The sequence below is a fragment of the Lissotriton helveticus genome, chromosome 2_1, assembly GCF_964261635.1.
Source record: "Lissotriton helveticus chromosome 2_1, aLisHel1.1, whole genome shotgun sequence".
Taxonomy (NCBI): domain Eukaryota; kingdom Metazoa; phylum Chordata; class Amphibia; order Caudata; family Salamandridae; genus Lissotriton; species Lissotriton helveticus.
Window position 1 is genome coordinate 1,910,718,128 of NC_136059.1, and position 15,376 is coordinate 1,910,733,503.

The window sequence follows — 15,376 nt, forward strand, 5'->3', positions numbered from 1 at the left end:
CAGAGAATTTTCGATGAGGACATTCTTAGCCTAACCTCCAAGAAGAGCATTTTAAAAAAGTTTCCGATTCTCAGTCAACACTACGGGGTGGAGCTGTGGGGTGCCTGTGGCAGGGACTGTGGTTCAAGTCGGTGGCTGCCGGGGGCTGGCAGGGGTGGCACCCCCTCGCTCGCTTTCCCGGTGCCCTTCTGTCCCCGCGAGCATGAAGGATGGAGCTGCCGGTGCCTGACTGCACGCCGCTCGCCTCTCCGGCTGAGTAATGAGTGATGCTGCTGCGAGGCTGGGGGGTGGGGGGTGCATGCAGGCAGGAGGGTGTATGACAGGGGCTGAGGTGCACTTTCTGCTCTGCCCCCTCCTTCTCAGCTCCTCCCGGACACTGCCTGTCAGAGCTCCAGTGCGTACCGGGCAGGAGGCTGCCAGACCCGCTGCTTGTCTCCCTGGTACCCCAGGTGCTGCCGGAGAGCCCTCCCTGGACTCATGCCCCACCGCCCGACCCGCGCCGGATGACCCACAGCGCCCGAGGGTCCGCGGGCAGCCTCCCGTCGCCGCGACCCCGGAGCAACATGTCCACCAAGGGCAGCGGTCGCAGCCGGGGCCGGGAGCCCGCCCTGGCTGCGCTCAGAGCCGGCGAGCCCGACAGCGGGAGCTGGGCGGCCAGGAACGGGGGACAGCGGACCCCCCCGGCGTCGGCCAGAGACGGGGTGCTGATCCACGGGGAGCCCTGCAGCCTCTATCCGCCGTGAGTACCCATGGGTGAAGGGGCACTCTGGTCTGGGGATAACCGGGAGTGTCCGGATGTGGGATAGGACGGGGACACGTGAGGAGAAGGCACTGAGCATCTGAGGGTGGGGGCACATGGGTATACTCTCCGGGCACTTAGTAGCAAGGGCGTGGGATAGGCAGAGAGGGGACTTGGGGAACCCCCTGTCAGCATCTGTTGATGAGGAACTACAATGCTCTTTCAGGGTCTGCTGATTGGCACTGGACGTCTGTCTCACAGAGTCTGGAGTTATGGTGCTAAAATGCCCCCTGCCGTTAACTCTTTATGAAGCACATTCATGCCCCCTGCGAGGATGCTGTCAGTGTCTGATGACGGGACGCTGGGCTTCCGTCGGTCTATATCTGGTGATGGCGCACTAGAGTTCTATCGGCCCGTGTCTCCTAGTGGGGCACTAGCCTTCTGTCGGTCTGTATCTGGTGATGGGGCACTAGCATTCTGTCACCACTAGCCTTCTGTCGGTCTGTATCTGGTGATGGGACACTAGCATTCTCTTGGGTTGTATCCATTGATGGGGCACTAGCATTCTGTCACCACAAGTGTTCTATCGGTCTGTATCTGGTGGTGGGGCACTAGCATTCTGTTGGTCTGTAACTGGTGGTGGGGCACCAGCATTCTGTTGGTCTGTATCTGGTGGTGGGGCACCAGCATTCTGTTGGTCTGTATCTGGTGGTGGGGTACTAGCATTCTGTTGGTCTGTATCTACTGATGGGGCACTAGCATTCTGTTGGTCTGTATCTACTGATGGGGCACTAGCATTCTTTTCATCTGTATCTGGTGGTGGTGCACTAGCATTGTTGGTCTGTATCTGGCAGCAGGGCACTAGCATTTTTGGTCTGTACCTGGCAGTGGGGCACTAGCATTCTGTTGGTCTGTAACTGGTGGTGGGGCACCAGCATTCTGTTGGTCTGTATCTGGTGGTGGGGCACCAGCATTCTGTTGGTCTGTATCTGGTGGTGGGGCACCGCCATTCTGTTGGTCTGTATCTACTGATGGGGCACTAGCATTCTTTTCATCTGTATCTGGTGGTGGTGCACTAGCATTGTTGGTCTGTATCTGGCAGCAGGGCACTAGCATTTTTGGTCTGTACCTGGCAGTGGGGCACTAGCATTCTGTTGGTCTGTAACTGGTGGTGGGGCACTCGCATTTTGTTTGTCTGTATCTGGTACTAGCATTCTGTTGGTCTGTATCTGGTTGTGGGCCACTAGCGTTGTGTCTTTCTTTACCTGGTGATGGGGCACTAGTATTCTGTCATCACACCATTCTGTGGGTCTGTATCTGGTGGTTGGGCACTAGCATTCTGTTGGTCTGTATCTGGTGGCGGGGCACTTGCATTGTGTCTTTCTGTATTTGGTGACGGGGCACTAATATTCTGTTACCACAAGCATTCTGTTGGTGTATATCTGGTGGTGGGCCACTAGCATTCTGTTGGTCTGTATCTGGTGGTCAGGCACTAGCATTCTGTTGGTCTGTATCTGGTGGCGGGGCACTAGCATTGTGTCTTTCTGTGGTGACAGGGCACTAGTATTCTGTCACTGGGAAACATCCTTTACAACGCAACTTTTACCACGCAGTGCTTTTACATCGCAACTTTTACAACGCAAACCATTACAACGCATTGCGCTGGGGGGGGCGCTCTAGGATAGGGAATAGATTTAATTTACTATCCAACACCTTCCCTACTATCCACGGGGACTGGAGTTGGAATAGTAAATTAAACTATACACTATCCAGCACCCCAAAGCGCTATGCGTTGTAACAGCATGCGTTGTAAAAACTGCGATGTAAAAGCATGCGATGTAAAAGCATGCGTTGTAATGTCATACATCCCTGTCACCACAAGCATTCTGTTAGTGTATATCTGGTGGTGCACTAGCATTCTGTTGGTCTGTATCTGGTGGTGGGGCACTAGCATTCCGTAGGTCGGTATCTGGTGGTGGGGTACTAGCATTCTGTTGGACTGTATCTGGAGGTGCGGCATTAGCATTCTGTTGATCTGTATCTGGTGGTGGAGAACCAGCATTCTGTTAGTGTGTATCTGGTGGTGGGGCACCAGCATTGTGTCTTTCTGTATCTGGTGATGGGACACCAGTATTCTGTCACCACAATCATTCTGTTGGTCTATGTCTGGTGGTGGGGGACTAGCATTCTGTTGGTCTGTATCTGGTTGTGGGGCACTAGCATTCTGTTGGTCTGTATCTAGTGGTGGGGCACTAGCATTCTTTTCATCTGTATCTGGTGGTGGGCACTAGCAGTCTGTTGGTTTGTATCTGGTGGTGTGGCACTAGCATTCGGTTGGTCTGTATCAAGTAGTGGGGCACTAGCATTCTGTTGGTCTATATCTAGTGGTGGGGCACTAGCATTCTGTTGTTCTATATCTGGTGGCGGGGCACTAGCATTCTTTTCATCTGTATCTGGTGGTGGTACACTAGCATTTTGTTGGTCTGTATCTGGCGGAGGGGCACTAGCATTCTGTTGGTCTGTATCTGGTGATGGGGCACTAGCATTCTGTTGGTGTGTATCTGATGGTCGGGCACCAGCATTCTGTTTATATCTATCTGATAGTGGGGCACTGGCATTGTGTCTTTCTGTATCTTGTGATGGGGCACTAGTATTCTGTCACCACAAGCATTATATTGGTCTGTATCTGGTGGTGGGGTACTTGCATTCTTTACATCTGTATCTGGTGATGGGGCACTAGTATTCTGTCACCACAAGCATTATATTGGTCTGTATCTGGTGGTGGGGTACTTGCATTCTTTACATCTCTATCTGGTGATGGGGCACTAGTATTCTGTCACCACAAGCATTCTGTTGGTCCGTATCTGGTGGCGGGGCACTTGCATTCTGTTGGCATTCTGTATCTGGTGGTGGGGCACTAGCATTGTGTCTTTCTGTATCTGGTGATGGGGCACTAACATTCTGTTGGTCTGTATCTGGTGGTGGGGCACTAGCAGTCTGCTGGTCTGTATCTGGTGGTGGGGCACCAGCATTCCTTTGGCGTGTATCTGGTGGTGGGGCACACACATTCTGTTGGTCTGCATCTAGTGGTGGGGCACTAGCATTATTTTCATCTGTATCTCATGACTGGGCCCTAGCAGTGTGTTGGTCTGTATCTGGTGGTGGAGCACAAGCACTCTGTTGGCGTGTATCTGGTGTTGGGGCACTAGAATTACGTTGGCCTCTACCTGGTGATGGGGCACCGGCATTCTGTTGGCCTGTGCCTGGTGGTGGGGCACAAGCATTCTGTTGGTTTGTATCTGGTGGTGGGGCACCAGCATTCCATTGGTCTTTATCTAGGGGGGGGGACAGTTGTGTTCTGTCGGTCTGTATCCAGTGATGGGGCACTAGCATTCTGTCACCACAAGCGTTCTGTATCTGGTGGTGGGGCACTAGCATTTTGTTGGTCTGTATATGGTGGCGGGGCACTATCATTCTGTTGGTTTGTAATTGGTGGTGGGGCACTACCATTGTGTTGGTCTGTAACTGGTGGTGGGGCACTAGCATTTTGTTGGTCTGTATATGGTGGTGGGATACTAGAATTCTGTGGTCTGTATCTGGTGGTGGGGCACCGGCATTCTGTTGGTCTGTATCTACTGATGGGGCACTAGCATTCTTTTAATCTGTATCTAGTGTTGGGGCACTAGCATTGTTGGTCTGTATCTGGCAGCAGGGCACTAGCCTTTTTGGTCTATACATGGCAGTGGGACACTAGCATTCTGTTGGTCTGTAACTGGTGGTGGGGCACCGGCATTCTATTGGTCTGTATCTGGTTGTGGGCCACTAGCGTAGTGTCTTTCTTTATATGGTGATGGGGCACCAGTATTCTGTCACCACTAGCATTCTGTTGATCTGTATCTGGTGGTGGAGCACCAGCACTCTGTTGGCGTGTATCTGGTGGTGGGGCACTAGCATTACGTTGGCCTCTATCTGGTGATGGGGCACCGGCATTCTGTTGGCCTGTGCCTGGTGGTGGGGCACCAGCATTCTGTTGGTTTGTATCTGGTGGTGGGGCACCAGCATTCCCTTGGTCTTTATCTAGGGGTGGGACAGTTGTGTTCTGTCGGTCTGTATCCAGTGATGGGGCACCAGTATTCTGTCACCACTAGCATTCTGTTGGTCTGTATCTGGCGGTGGAGGACCAGCACTCTGTTGGTGTGTATCTGGTGGTGGGGCCCCAGTATTACGTTGGCCTTTATCTGGTGATGGGGCACCAGCATTCTGTTGGCCTGTGCCTGGTGGTGGGGCACCAGCATTCTGTCGGTTTGTATCTGGTGGTGGGGCACCAGCATTCCCTTGGTCTTTATCTAGGGGTGGGACAGTTGTGTTCGGGCGGTCTGTATCCAGTGATGGGACACTTACATTCTGTCACCACAAGCGTTCTGTCGGTCTGTATCTGGTGGTGGGGCACTAGCATTTTGTTGGTCTGTATAGGGTGGTGGGGCACTAGCATTCTGTTGTTTTGTAACTGGTGGTGGGGCACTAGCATTTTGTTGGTCTGTAACTGGTGGTGGGGCACTAGCATTTTGTTGGTCTGTAACTGGTGGTGGGGAACCGGCAGTCTGTTGGTCTGTATCTAGCGGTGGGGAACTAGCATTCTTTTAATCTGTATCTGGTGGTGGGGCACTAGCATTCTGTTGGTTTGTAACTGGTGGTGGGGCACTAGCATTGTGTTGGTCTGTAACTGGTGGTCGGGCACTAGCATTTTGTTGGTCAGTATATGGGGGTGGGATACTAGCATTCTGTGGTCTGTATCTGGTGGTGGGGAACCGGCAGTCTGTTGGTCTGTATCTGGTTGTGGGCCACTAGCGTTGTGTCTTTCTTTATATGATGATGGGGCACTAGTATTCTGTCACCACAAGCATACTGTTGGTCTGTATCTTGTGGTGGGGCATTCTGTTGGTCTATGTCTGGTGGTGCGGCACTAGCATTCTCTTGGTCTGTATCTGGTGGTGGGGCACCAGCATTCTGTTGGTGTGTATCTGGTAGTGGGGCACCAGCATAGTATCTTTCTGTATCTGGTAATGGGGCACCAGTATTCTGTCACCACTAGCATTCTGTTGGTCTGGATCTGGTGGTGGGGCAGCAGCATTCTGTTGGTCTGTATCTGGTCATGGGGCACTAGCATTCTGTTGGTCTGTATCTAGTGGTGGGGCACTAGCATTCTTTTCATCTGTATCTGGTGGTGGAGCACTAGCAGTCTGTTTGTATCTAGTGGTGTGGCCCTAGAATTCTGTTGGTCTGAATCTGGTAGTGGGACACTAGCATGCAGTTGGTCTATATCTGGTGGTGGGGCACTAGCATTCTGTTGGTCTATATCTGATGGTGGGACACTAGCATTCTTCTCATCTGTATCTGGTGGTGGGGCACTAGCATTCTGTTGGTCTATATCTGATGGCGGGCAGTAGCATTTTTTCATCTGTATCTGGTGGCGGGGCACTAGCATTTTGTGGGTCTGTATCTGGCAGTGAGGCACTAGCATTCTGTTGGTTTGTATCTGGTGGTGGGGCACTAGCATGTTGTTGATCTGTATCTGGTGATGGGCACTAGCATTCTGTTGGTATGTATCTGATGGTGGGGCACAGACATTCTGTTGTTCTGTATCTGATAGTGAGGCACTAGTATTGTGTCTTTCTGTATCTGGTGATGGGGCACTAGTATTATGTTGGCATTCTGTTGGTGTGTATGTTGTGGTGGGGCACTAGCATTTATATTGGTGTGTTTCTGATGGTGGGGCACTAGCATTCTTTTCATCTGCATATGATGGTGGGGCACTAGCATTCTGTAGGTCTGTATTTGGTGGTGGGACACTAGCATTCTTGTCATCTGTATCCAGTGGTGGGGCACTAGCATTCTGTTGGTGTGTATCTGGTGGAGGGGCACTAGCATTCTGTGAGTCTGTATCTTATCAGGGGCACCAGCATTCTGTTGGTCTGTATCTGGTGGTGGGGCACCAGCATTCTGTTGGTCTGTATCTGGTGGTGGGTCACCAACATTCTGTTGATCTGTATGTGGTGGTGGGGCACTAGTATTCTTTTCATCTGTATCTGGAGTGGGGCATACCATTGGGTCTCTCTATATCTGGTGGTGGGGCACTAGTATTCTGCCACCACAAGCTTTCTGTTGGTCAGTATTTGGTGATGGTGCACTACTATGCTCTATGTCACTATCAGGTGGAGGAGCACCAGGTTGTCCCTTCTTAGGTGATGGTGCACTAGGAAGCTGTTTGTCGGGGATTTGATTAAAGATCACTATGATAGCCTCTTTCAGTACCTCTGATGGTGCACTATGATGGTCGCTGTCAGGATGTGGTGCATCAGAATGCCCCTTCTCAGTAATGTAATAAGGGGGCACAGTGATACCCTCTTTCAGTGCTTGGCTATGTGGCTCTGGAGTGCCCCTTATCAGTACCTGGGGACGGTACATTAAAATATTCTCTGTCAGTGATTTGATAAGGGGTGCTTAATTGCCCTCTTTCAGTACCTGGTGACCTGGCACTCAGAAGAACTAAGAGGTTCCATGTCAGTATCTTGAGACGGTGCACTATGAAGCTATGTCAGTATCTGGTGACGGTGCACTATGAAGCTCTGTCAGTATCTGGTGACGGTGCACTATGAAGCTCTGTCAGTATCTGGTGATGGTGCACTGTGAGGCTCCTTGTTAGTATATGGTGATGGTACACTAAGAGATACTCTGTCAATATATCTAGTGATAGTGAACTATGAGGTTCCCAGTCACTATCTTTTGATAATGCACTGCGAGGCTCTCTGTCAGTTTATCTGGTGATAGTGCACTGTGGTGCTCTCTGTCAGTATGTGGTGACGTGAGCACTAGAATGCTTATTGTCAGTGTTTGAATCAGGGGACCAGAGGACACACTCTTTCAGCGTCATATCCAGTGAGGAGTGCATGAGGTAGGCAGAAGTGGCGCCATAATGATCCCTGTCAGTATGAGGTGCAGGGAGCAAGTGCCAGCCTGGGGAATCAGGGCACTGCCAGTATCCGTGCCCAAGGGGTAGACTGGGTCTTGAATGTACCTTGTGAAAGGAGTCTAAGAAGTAGTTGTTCTAATGTGACTGGGCCTGATGAAAAGTAACTTTTCTCTTCCAAAGACTGCACTCAGGGCTTCCAGTGGCATGGAAGAACTGGGGGGTCTCTCAAAGGGGCATGGCCTATGTAATTAAGGGCTGGCTTCAAAACACCTAAGCTAAAAACCTGTGCTTGGCATAGTGTGCTGTCCGAGTGGTATGTTGCTGTTTCTGTCATTGCACCCAGATACATAATACAGCAAGTAACATACCTCCAACAAGGCAGGACTATTGGCTTTGTCAATGGTTGTTAGTTGTATAAGATATTTAAGCAACAACTAGGGCGTCCTTGTTTATAATATTGCAAACGCTTTAGTTCTTAAATGATGAGATGGAGAAAGAACTATAACACGAGTCTCTTTGAAGTTACATTAACCCCTTGCATGCTGATGACGGCCCCCATCCGTCATGCACTACGGCGCTCGTGTGCTGATGACGGCTGGGGGCCGACATAAACCCGCCCACTCGCGATTTTGCCGCACAGGCGCAGAATCGCAGCAGCATGCAAGGGGTTAAAGGCAGTGAAGGGTGATACTGCTGCAGAGTTAAAAAAAAATTCACCCTGAGGATGAGGGCAGAAATGGAACGCCCAATACGGACCAGTCTCAGCACATGCTTTTTAGAACTGCCGGTGCAGAGCACCTCCAGGACCCGGCCCACTTAAAGCCATGACTGCCCCATTCAATTTAAATCAACCCCTTCATAGACTCCTTCCGCTAGAGGTGGGTGAGTCACAGAAACGTGAGCCAGGCTCGCACCAGATGCCTGCCGCTGTTGAAGGTCCTCTTGGAGCCTTGAACCAAAACGAGTCGAGTTTTCACAGGAGGCCAGGTGCTAGTGGCTACTAATGTAAACCTTTCAAGGGGGAAATGTTCCAATGCCGACCCCCGCTCCACATCAGGCAAATCTCCCTGAGTCATAAAAAACGTGTAAAGTAGTCTGTGCCTGTTGTGAAGAGCTCATGTGTCCGCGGGCAAGGTTACTGCTTTGTGAAACTTAAAAAAATAAAAATGTGCGTTCTGTCCCACCACACACTAATCTCCTCTTCCAAGAATTAAGAACAAAGCATTAACCTTTGATGTCAGAAAGAGATACCCAGCTAGTGGCTAAATCACACACTGTAAAACTCGAAAATCCGGGATCAGCCCTGGATTCCCTGCTTGACCAAAATATAGGATGAAGGCAAACACTTTATTTCAGTGAGCCTTTTTTGCGGTCATTATCACATATCAGAGCACCTCAACATAGGTGAGTTAAGGATGTGTGCCCTCTGCAAAAACCTCTGTTGTGTTTGATTTAATAAATTATATTGTTGTGTGCATAATAAATATCGACGTCACCTATAGGGTACACACGGCAACTTATGTGTCTCTAGTTCACTCATGTCATTATCACGGCGGGTGGGGGCATGAATGCTTCTCTTTCGGTTTAAAAACCACCACTTTTAATACATTCTCCTCCATGCAGAGATGCAATCCGATGTACTAAGGTGAAACGATTTCTCGTTAAAGAAATATGCATTTTTGCATTTTTAACACACCATATCATATTCAACGTGATGTTTATGGATGATCTACGTGCCAGAAATGTTGAGAGCTCGGTTCTTACCCTGGCTCCGCTCTCACTGTCGACGTGTTGGCTCGCACGCCTCTTCCTTCGATGCGTAGGGATCCCAGTCAGAAGTCTGGCAGTTTTATTCCTTGCCCCCCTGCTCTCTTGCCCTCGAAGTGTCCCTTCCTCGGCCTCCATTACTCCAGCGCAACCTGCCGCATGCCCACTGCTTGGCTATCTTCACACCCTTTGCCTTAACTTCCAAGCCCCCTAACTTTCTCTGGGACCACTGGGGTCTTCCCGAAGGCCAGCGGGTTGTCGTGTTTCCTGTCTACTGCCGAGTTTACACCTTTTTACCTCTATTATTTTTTTCACTGCGATGTTGTGTTGTACTTTGCCTGGCTCACTCTCTCATTTTGTAACCCACGTCAGTTTTTTATTTGTGTAACTTATTTTTATTTTATTGGGATAGAACTTCCATTACGCCTTCGGGCAATACCCGTGCTATATAAAAATGCACAAATGAAATAAATAAACAGAGGGGACCTTTCGGTAGTCCCTGTTATTGTGCGGTGCGCTGTGCGTGTGGCAGACTGGGGAAGGGGCGCTGCTATAGTCTCGCGTTGTCAGTATGCGGTAAGGATGTGGGGCGCGGGTTTGTTACCTGTGAGGATGGTATCACGAAAGTAGCGCATCCAATTCTGTCCGTCTTAGAAGCCAATTATTTCCGTTAAGGGTGGGGGCGTGTGGCCCTATACATCCCCCCCCCCCCCTCCCTCAGAAATGCGCGGTTATATGTTCCCACACACGAGAGTCGCGGATATCCGGAGCGTTCTAATTTTAGCAGGTGCGCAGGCACCTCAGTTCTCCCAAACGCCAAGAAAAGGATGATGTTTATCACATGCGCCTTATTTAGGCGTCGAGCCTGTGATGACATGGAAGGACCTAAAAATGAGTAAACCGGGAGCGAGTTCGACAGTACAAGTGAGACAAACAGCTGAGCCGGCTGCTCAGGATCACGTGTCGAGGCGGCGTGCGCGCGCACTTGCCCCAGACCCGTCACGGGGGTGTTCTAGGTGCTGGGGAGCCGGTGTGTGCACTGCTAGGGTCAGGGTGGGTGGTCTTTGCGGGGCTCACCTGCAGTGCCCTCCCTAGCTGAAGGTGATTCGGTGCAGCGCGCGAGGAGAGCAGTGTGGTAGGGATGGAGCGTCTTCCTGAGAAGCCTGGCGGCTGCCAGCCAGTGCTTAATTTGTGCCGGTGGTTCAGGTGCTCAGCACCTGCACCTAATTGTCAGCACCAGCACTTATGGCTGCCTGCCACATGTGACACTGTTGGTCTGATTTAGAGATGAGCACAGCAACAGTTGTCTATTAATTCAAAATTCGTTACAAGTGAGTGATACTATACGTCCAAGCTACTCCTATAGCTTTTGGGCCTGGATGAGTCTGAATTGCCCCCGATTGTTAGAAGTTGTGTTGGTACTGTTGCTGGCAGCACTGGCAGTGGCAATGGGTAGTGCAAGCTGTGGTATTTATTTAATACATTTTTACATAGCGCGGACTGTACCCGAAGGTGTCAGAGCGCTGTACAATAGAACCAGTTACCTTACATGAGAGAACTGTTACAAAATAGAGCATCACAAAAATAAACAGGAGACTAGAAGAGGTAGGATAAGACCATGGAAGGCAGGAACACAATATCAAACACATCAAGCAAGGGTGGGGAACTTACAAGAAAATATTTCAAATTTATAATGATGAACGAACTTCCTGGAGGGGTCTGAGGATGACCGTGTTAGTTCCGAAAGTGTCTTTGGAAGAGAAGTGATTTGAGGTCAGCTTTGAAGTAGAGGAGATGGCACAGAGCAATGGAGCAAGCGAATTCCAGATTCTCACCGCATTACCTGAGAACGATTGAGCCATCGATCTTTCCCTTTTAAAGGAGAGGGGCTCAAGCAGAAACTTTTCCGCATTCCTCCTGACGGACGGTGGCCCTGGCACTTATTGTTTTACAAATTATGCCTGCTCACTTTGACTTTTCTTCAGAGATGGAGAGGGGTAGGGGCAAGGGAGGGGTGGAATTTGCAAGGCCCAGGCAGAGGAACCGCCGGTGCAAGGCTTGCCTCAGGTGGACAGGCTCTACTCTTCAGGACACGGTCACTTTCTCCGCTTATCCCATTACACGGCCACTTGGCTCTCCACCTGCGCCCTACAGCCTGGCGGGCTCGAGCCCCTCAAACACTCACACATTTACTAATCATCACACGCCTACAAGTGTGACAATTCAATTGATTTCAGGCCCTCAAAGCTATAAGAATGGCTTGGGCGTCAGTCAATCGTAATTTTTAATGTATATTGAATTAATAAACAATTGTTGTGCTCATCCTTAAATTAAAGCGACAGCGCCACCATGTGGCAGACTGTTACAAGCCCCAGTGTTAACGTGCCGGCTCAAATAAAGCACTGCCCATCTGCCTCTGGAAAGGCCGCTCAGGCCCCCACTGGTGGCATCTGAACAGCACAGACACAGTCCAAATCGACCACCACGCTGGCCAAAAAAGCAACCCACAGCTGCAACTTAGATACTGGCCCATTGCTCGAGTGCCCGCCTTTGCAATCTGACCCTGATGTGTCACTGAAAACTACGCTGCTAGTGCTGCGGTATTTAACGATTACTGGCCCCTACAGCCTATGAGCCCTGGTGTCACTACGCCTGCTGCAGCAATGGAAACTACGCCCATGACTCAGAGAGAGACTTGATGGTGAGATACTTAAGAGCCTATCCAAAGACACGCAGTATTTACCCCCTTGGCTTCCCCCACGTTTTAATTAAACAAAGGTGAATGCGCTTTCCAATGCTGCCTCTGATCCTTGGAATGTTATAGCTGGGCCTTTTAGAATTTTTGGGGGGGTTAATGTTGTGCGAGCTCTCTAAATCCTGACTGTCTGTTTCACGGTCAATTAAGTGGTAACAAATTAACGCAAACGTTCATGCATATTTCTTTATCGTTCTTGCAATGACGAGCGTTCACGTGCAACATATAAAATAGTAATACGAACATCATTGGACCTAATCTACTGTTGGATTTACTTGACTACTTTTACACACATTATCTTTCAAGTATATCAAAGTCTTGTCAATTTTAGGGCCCACGGTACATTGCCATGAGTGCAGCAGCAGAGATGTTTTAAGGCTTGACCAAAATGGGCTTGGCCCAGGGCCCCAGCCTTTCACTGCCCCCTGAGAGAGTCTTGCCCTGGTGACCTTGAATAATTCTTAAACAGATTGTTTCCAAAAGCGGTTTCATTTAATTTTTTTTAATGTGGGTAATGTGTGAGAGTCTTTTACAGACATTTTTCAAACACATTTGTTTGTTTCATGCAAGATCCATAAAAAAAGTTTCTTTTAGATCAAAACAAAACCTCACATATGAGAAATAGGAGTGTCACAGAGATTATTTGCAGTAATATTAGTGAGCTGCTGTTGTGTTACAATATTAAAAACACACGCCACTATCCCTCAATATTTATATGTGACCATCCTTAGAATTTGGACCAGTGTGCCTGGGTACTTGCAGTAAACTAGCTGAAGAGGGATTGAGAGAGTTGAAACTGGATCATAAATTCAAGGCTTTTCCGAACAAGGGCACTCAAAATATGTTTGGCCCAGGGCCCCAAAATCCTTAAGAAGTCCCTGTGCAGCAGTTCTGTAACAATTTGTTCTTGCACTATTAGTAGCACCAGAATACCAAGCTATAAAAGCTCCCACCCAGAGCACCTAAGGCATGGCCTCTAACTTTGGTGTGGGCCCTCTTGGAGGAGGAGTGGTGAAGGGATGTCAAGGAGGCGTGTGACTCTTGCCAAGATGAATCCTTAATCTGTTCCATGGAAAAGCAGACAAATGTTCTGCTAGCATGCTGACTTTTAATGTTGTGTTCCAGCTGGGATAGGTGTCAAATGGGCAGGAGGTGTGATGGGGGGTACTCCAAATAACACAGAGCACCTCAACCCTCATTTCCGATAAAGGCTCACACTATACATTTTTCTACACTAATAGCCAACACACCCTCACTTCATCAACAGGCTGTTCTATAAAAAGATCTCCGGCAAAGTCCCCACTTAGCGGGTGCCCATCGGGCATTGCAGCTTCAGCCGAGGAGCTCGTCCAATGATGAAATATGACACCCACTCAGGTGTGTGAGGGCTCTTGCTCCTATTGGAGCTTATCCCCATCTGAAAATGCCTTCCTATGCACTCCATTCTCTCCACTTCTCCAAGGAACTGCATAATCCTGTTTAGTCTCTACATTTTTGGGGTGACCGGTCTGTCAATATGAGTCATGTATGAGCATGCCTTTAAAAGAGAGAATTTAAATGTTACAGTGAATACCATTCTCTTGGGATCTCATCAGACCCTTACCGCCACCACGCCAACACCAAAGGACTTCTACTGATCAGTGAAACACTAACAGCGATCCTCAAAGCCTCCTCTGACTCAGCCACATTTCCTGACACCTGGAAACATGCCACTGTCATGCACCTGCTCAAGAAGCCATCCAGCAATCCAGCCATACTGTCCAACTACAGACCAACCTCTCTCCTTCCATACCTGGCAAAGGTCTAAAAAAACGAATCAACACCTCAACAGCCACCAGCTCCTCGACACCAGGAGGTCGGATTCAGGCATAACTACAGTACAGAAACAGGAATCATCGCCCCCACCACAGATAACATCTGACAGTGGAGGCACAGCACTGGCAATACCGGGCATTGGGCATTTCCATGGGACGCTGGAAGGGTAACTTTTGTTACTGGGTGCCGGTTTTGTACCAGTTCAGCAATTATAAAAGCACTGCAGAGTTCCTTGTATATCCAGCAGTTTTCAGGCAACAGCAAAAGGCATGGCTTGCTGTGAACACAGCGGCCACAGATCGCATCACGGACGCACTGATTGTGGTCCGCGCTGATCTGGACTATTGTTGTCTCCCTGGCCTGCCCACAGACTGTTTTATGCTATCCCGCTCCGCCCATTCCTTCTTGCAGGCACGGTTGGCGCTCTGGGTGGGCAACAAGGGTTTCTTTCGGCGGCTTGTGCATCTCTCAGGCTTCCACTCTGCCCTCTCCCTCATCCTTCCTCATGCCAGAGTAAGGCACACATCGCATCCTGCTCCGTGCATTTAGGAAGCAAAATTAAAAAGTGCACCTAGAGTACTTTACCAGCACTAGCACAATGCTAGCTATGCCTAATTTAATTCCTGTGGTACCCTTGTCATTTTTTTCACCCGGATACAGCCTCTAATCAACAAACGTACTTAAACCATCTATTCCAGTGAGTGCAGGTTGAGAGCGTGGTAAGACAATAAGAGGGCAGGTACCTCTTCGACAAGGCCTCTAAAAAGTTAAGAAATCGCACAGTATACATGAAGAGACTGGTACAGCACAATCATTAAGGAGAAGTCAATTGAATTCAGCACATATTGGCACTCTCCCAGGACTGCAATCAATATCAGAATTCTTCCCCTGATATACTCCTTCTGCATCAAAAAGTAAAACACTAAAAGGAAACATGGTGCCAAATGAAGCAAAGGTAAGTAATACTGTAGCATCTAATCAATCAAGACAAGAGTTACGTGGTGAAGTAACTATAGAAAAGAATCAGCCGGACCTCCCCACTGAAATAGGTAAACAGCGGTCATTTACTCATGTTGCCATGGTTCAAGTTCCAAGAATGGATTTCGCACTACCAGACATTACTTTGAGTTCGCTCCTCCATGTAGCTGAGACTAAGCCTTTGAAAGAGACCCTTGAATTATTGAATAGTACCCTTAGAAATGTATCTGGTCTCGAAGAAAATTATTCTCACTCTCTGGATTTCCCTGTACTCTCATCTTTCCATCCAGCCAATAAGCAAGTAAATATTTCTGAGTCATTACACTCTATGCAGAGGGTCCTAGAATCAATA

General features: G+C 49.2%; 1 protein-coding gene across 1 annotated transcript in view; it reads left to right on the forward strand.

Annotated features, from left to right (window-relative positions):
- Nucleotides 1–302: 302 nt before the first annotated feature.
- TRPC3 (transient receptor potential cation channel subfamily C member 3) overlaps nucleotides 303–15,376 on the forward strand; it is a 697,537-nt gene continuing 682,463 nt past the window's right edge. Inside the window, exon 1 of the mRNA XM_078676843.1 lies at nucleotides 303–739. Coding sequence (XP_078532969.1) covers nucleotides 504–739 — 236 coding nt within the window. The 5' untranslated portion in view covers nucleotides 303–503. The remainder of the gene's footprint in view (nucleotides 740–15,376) is intronic.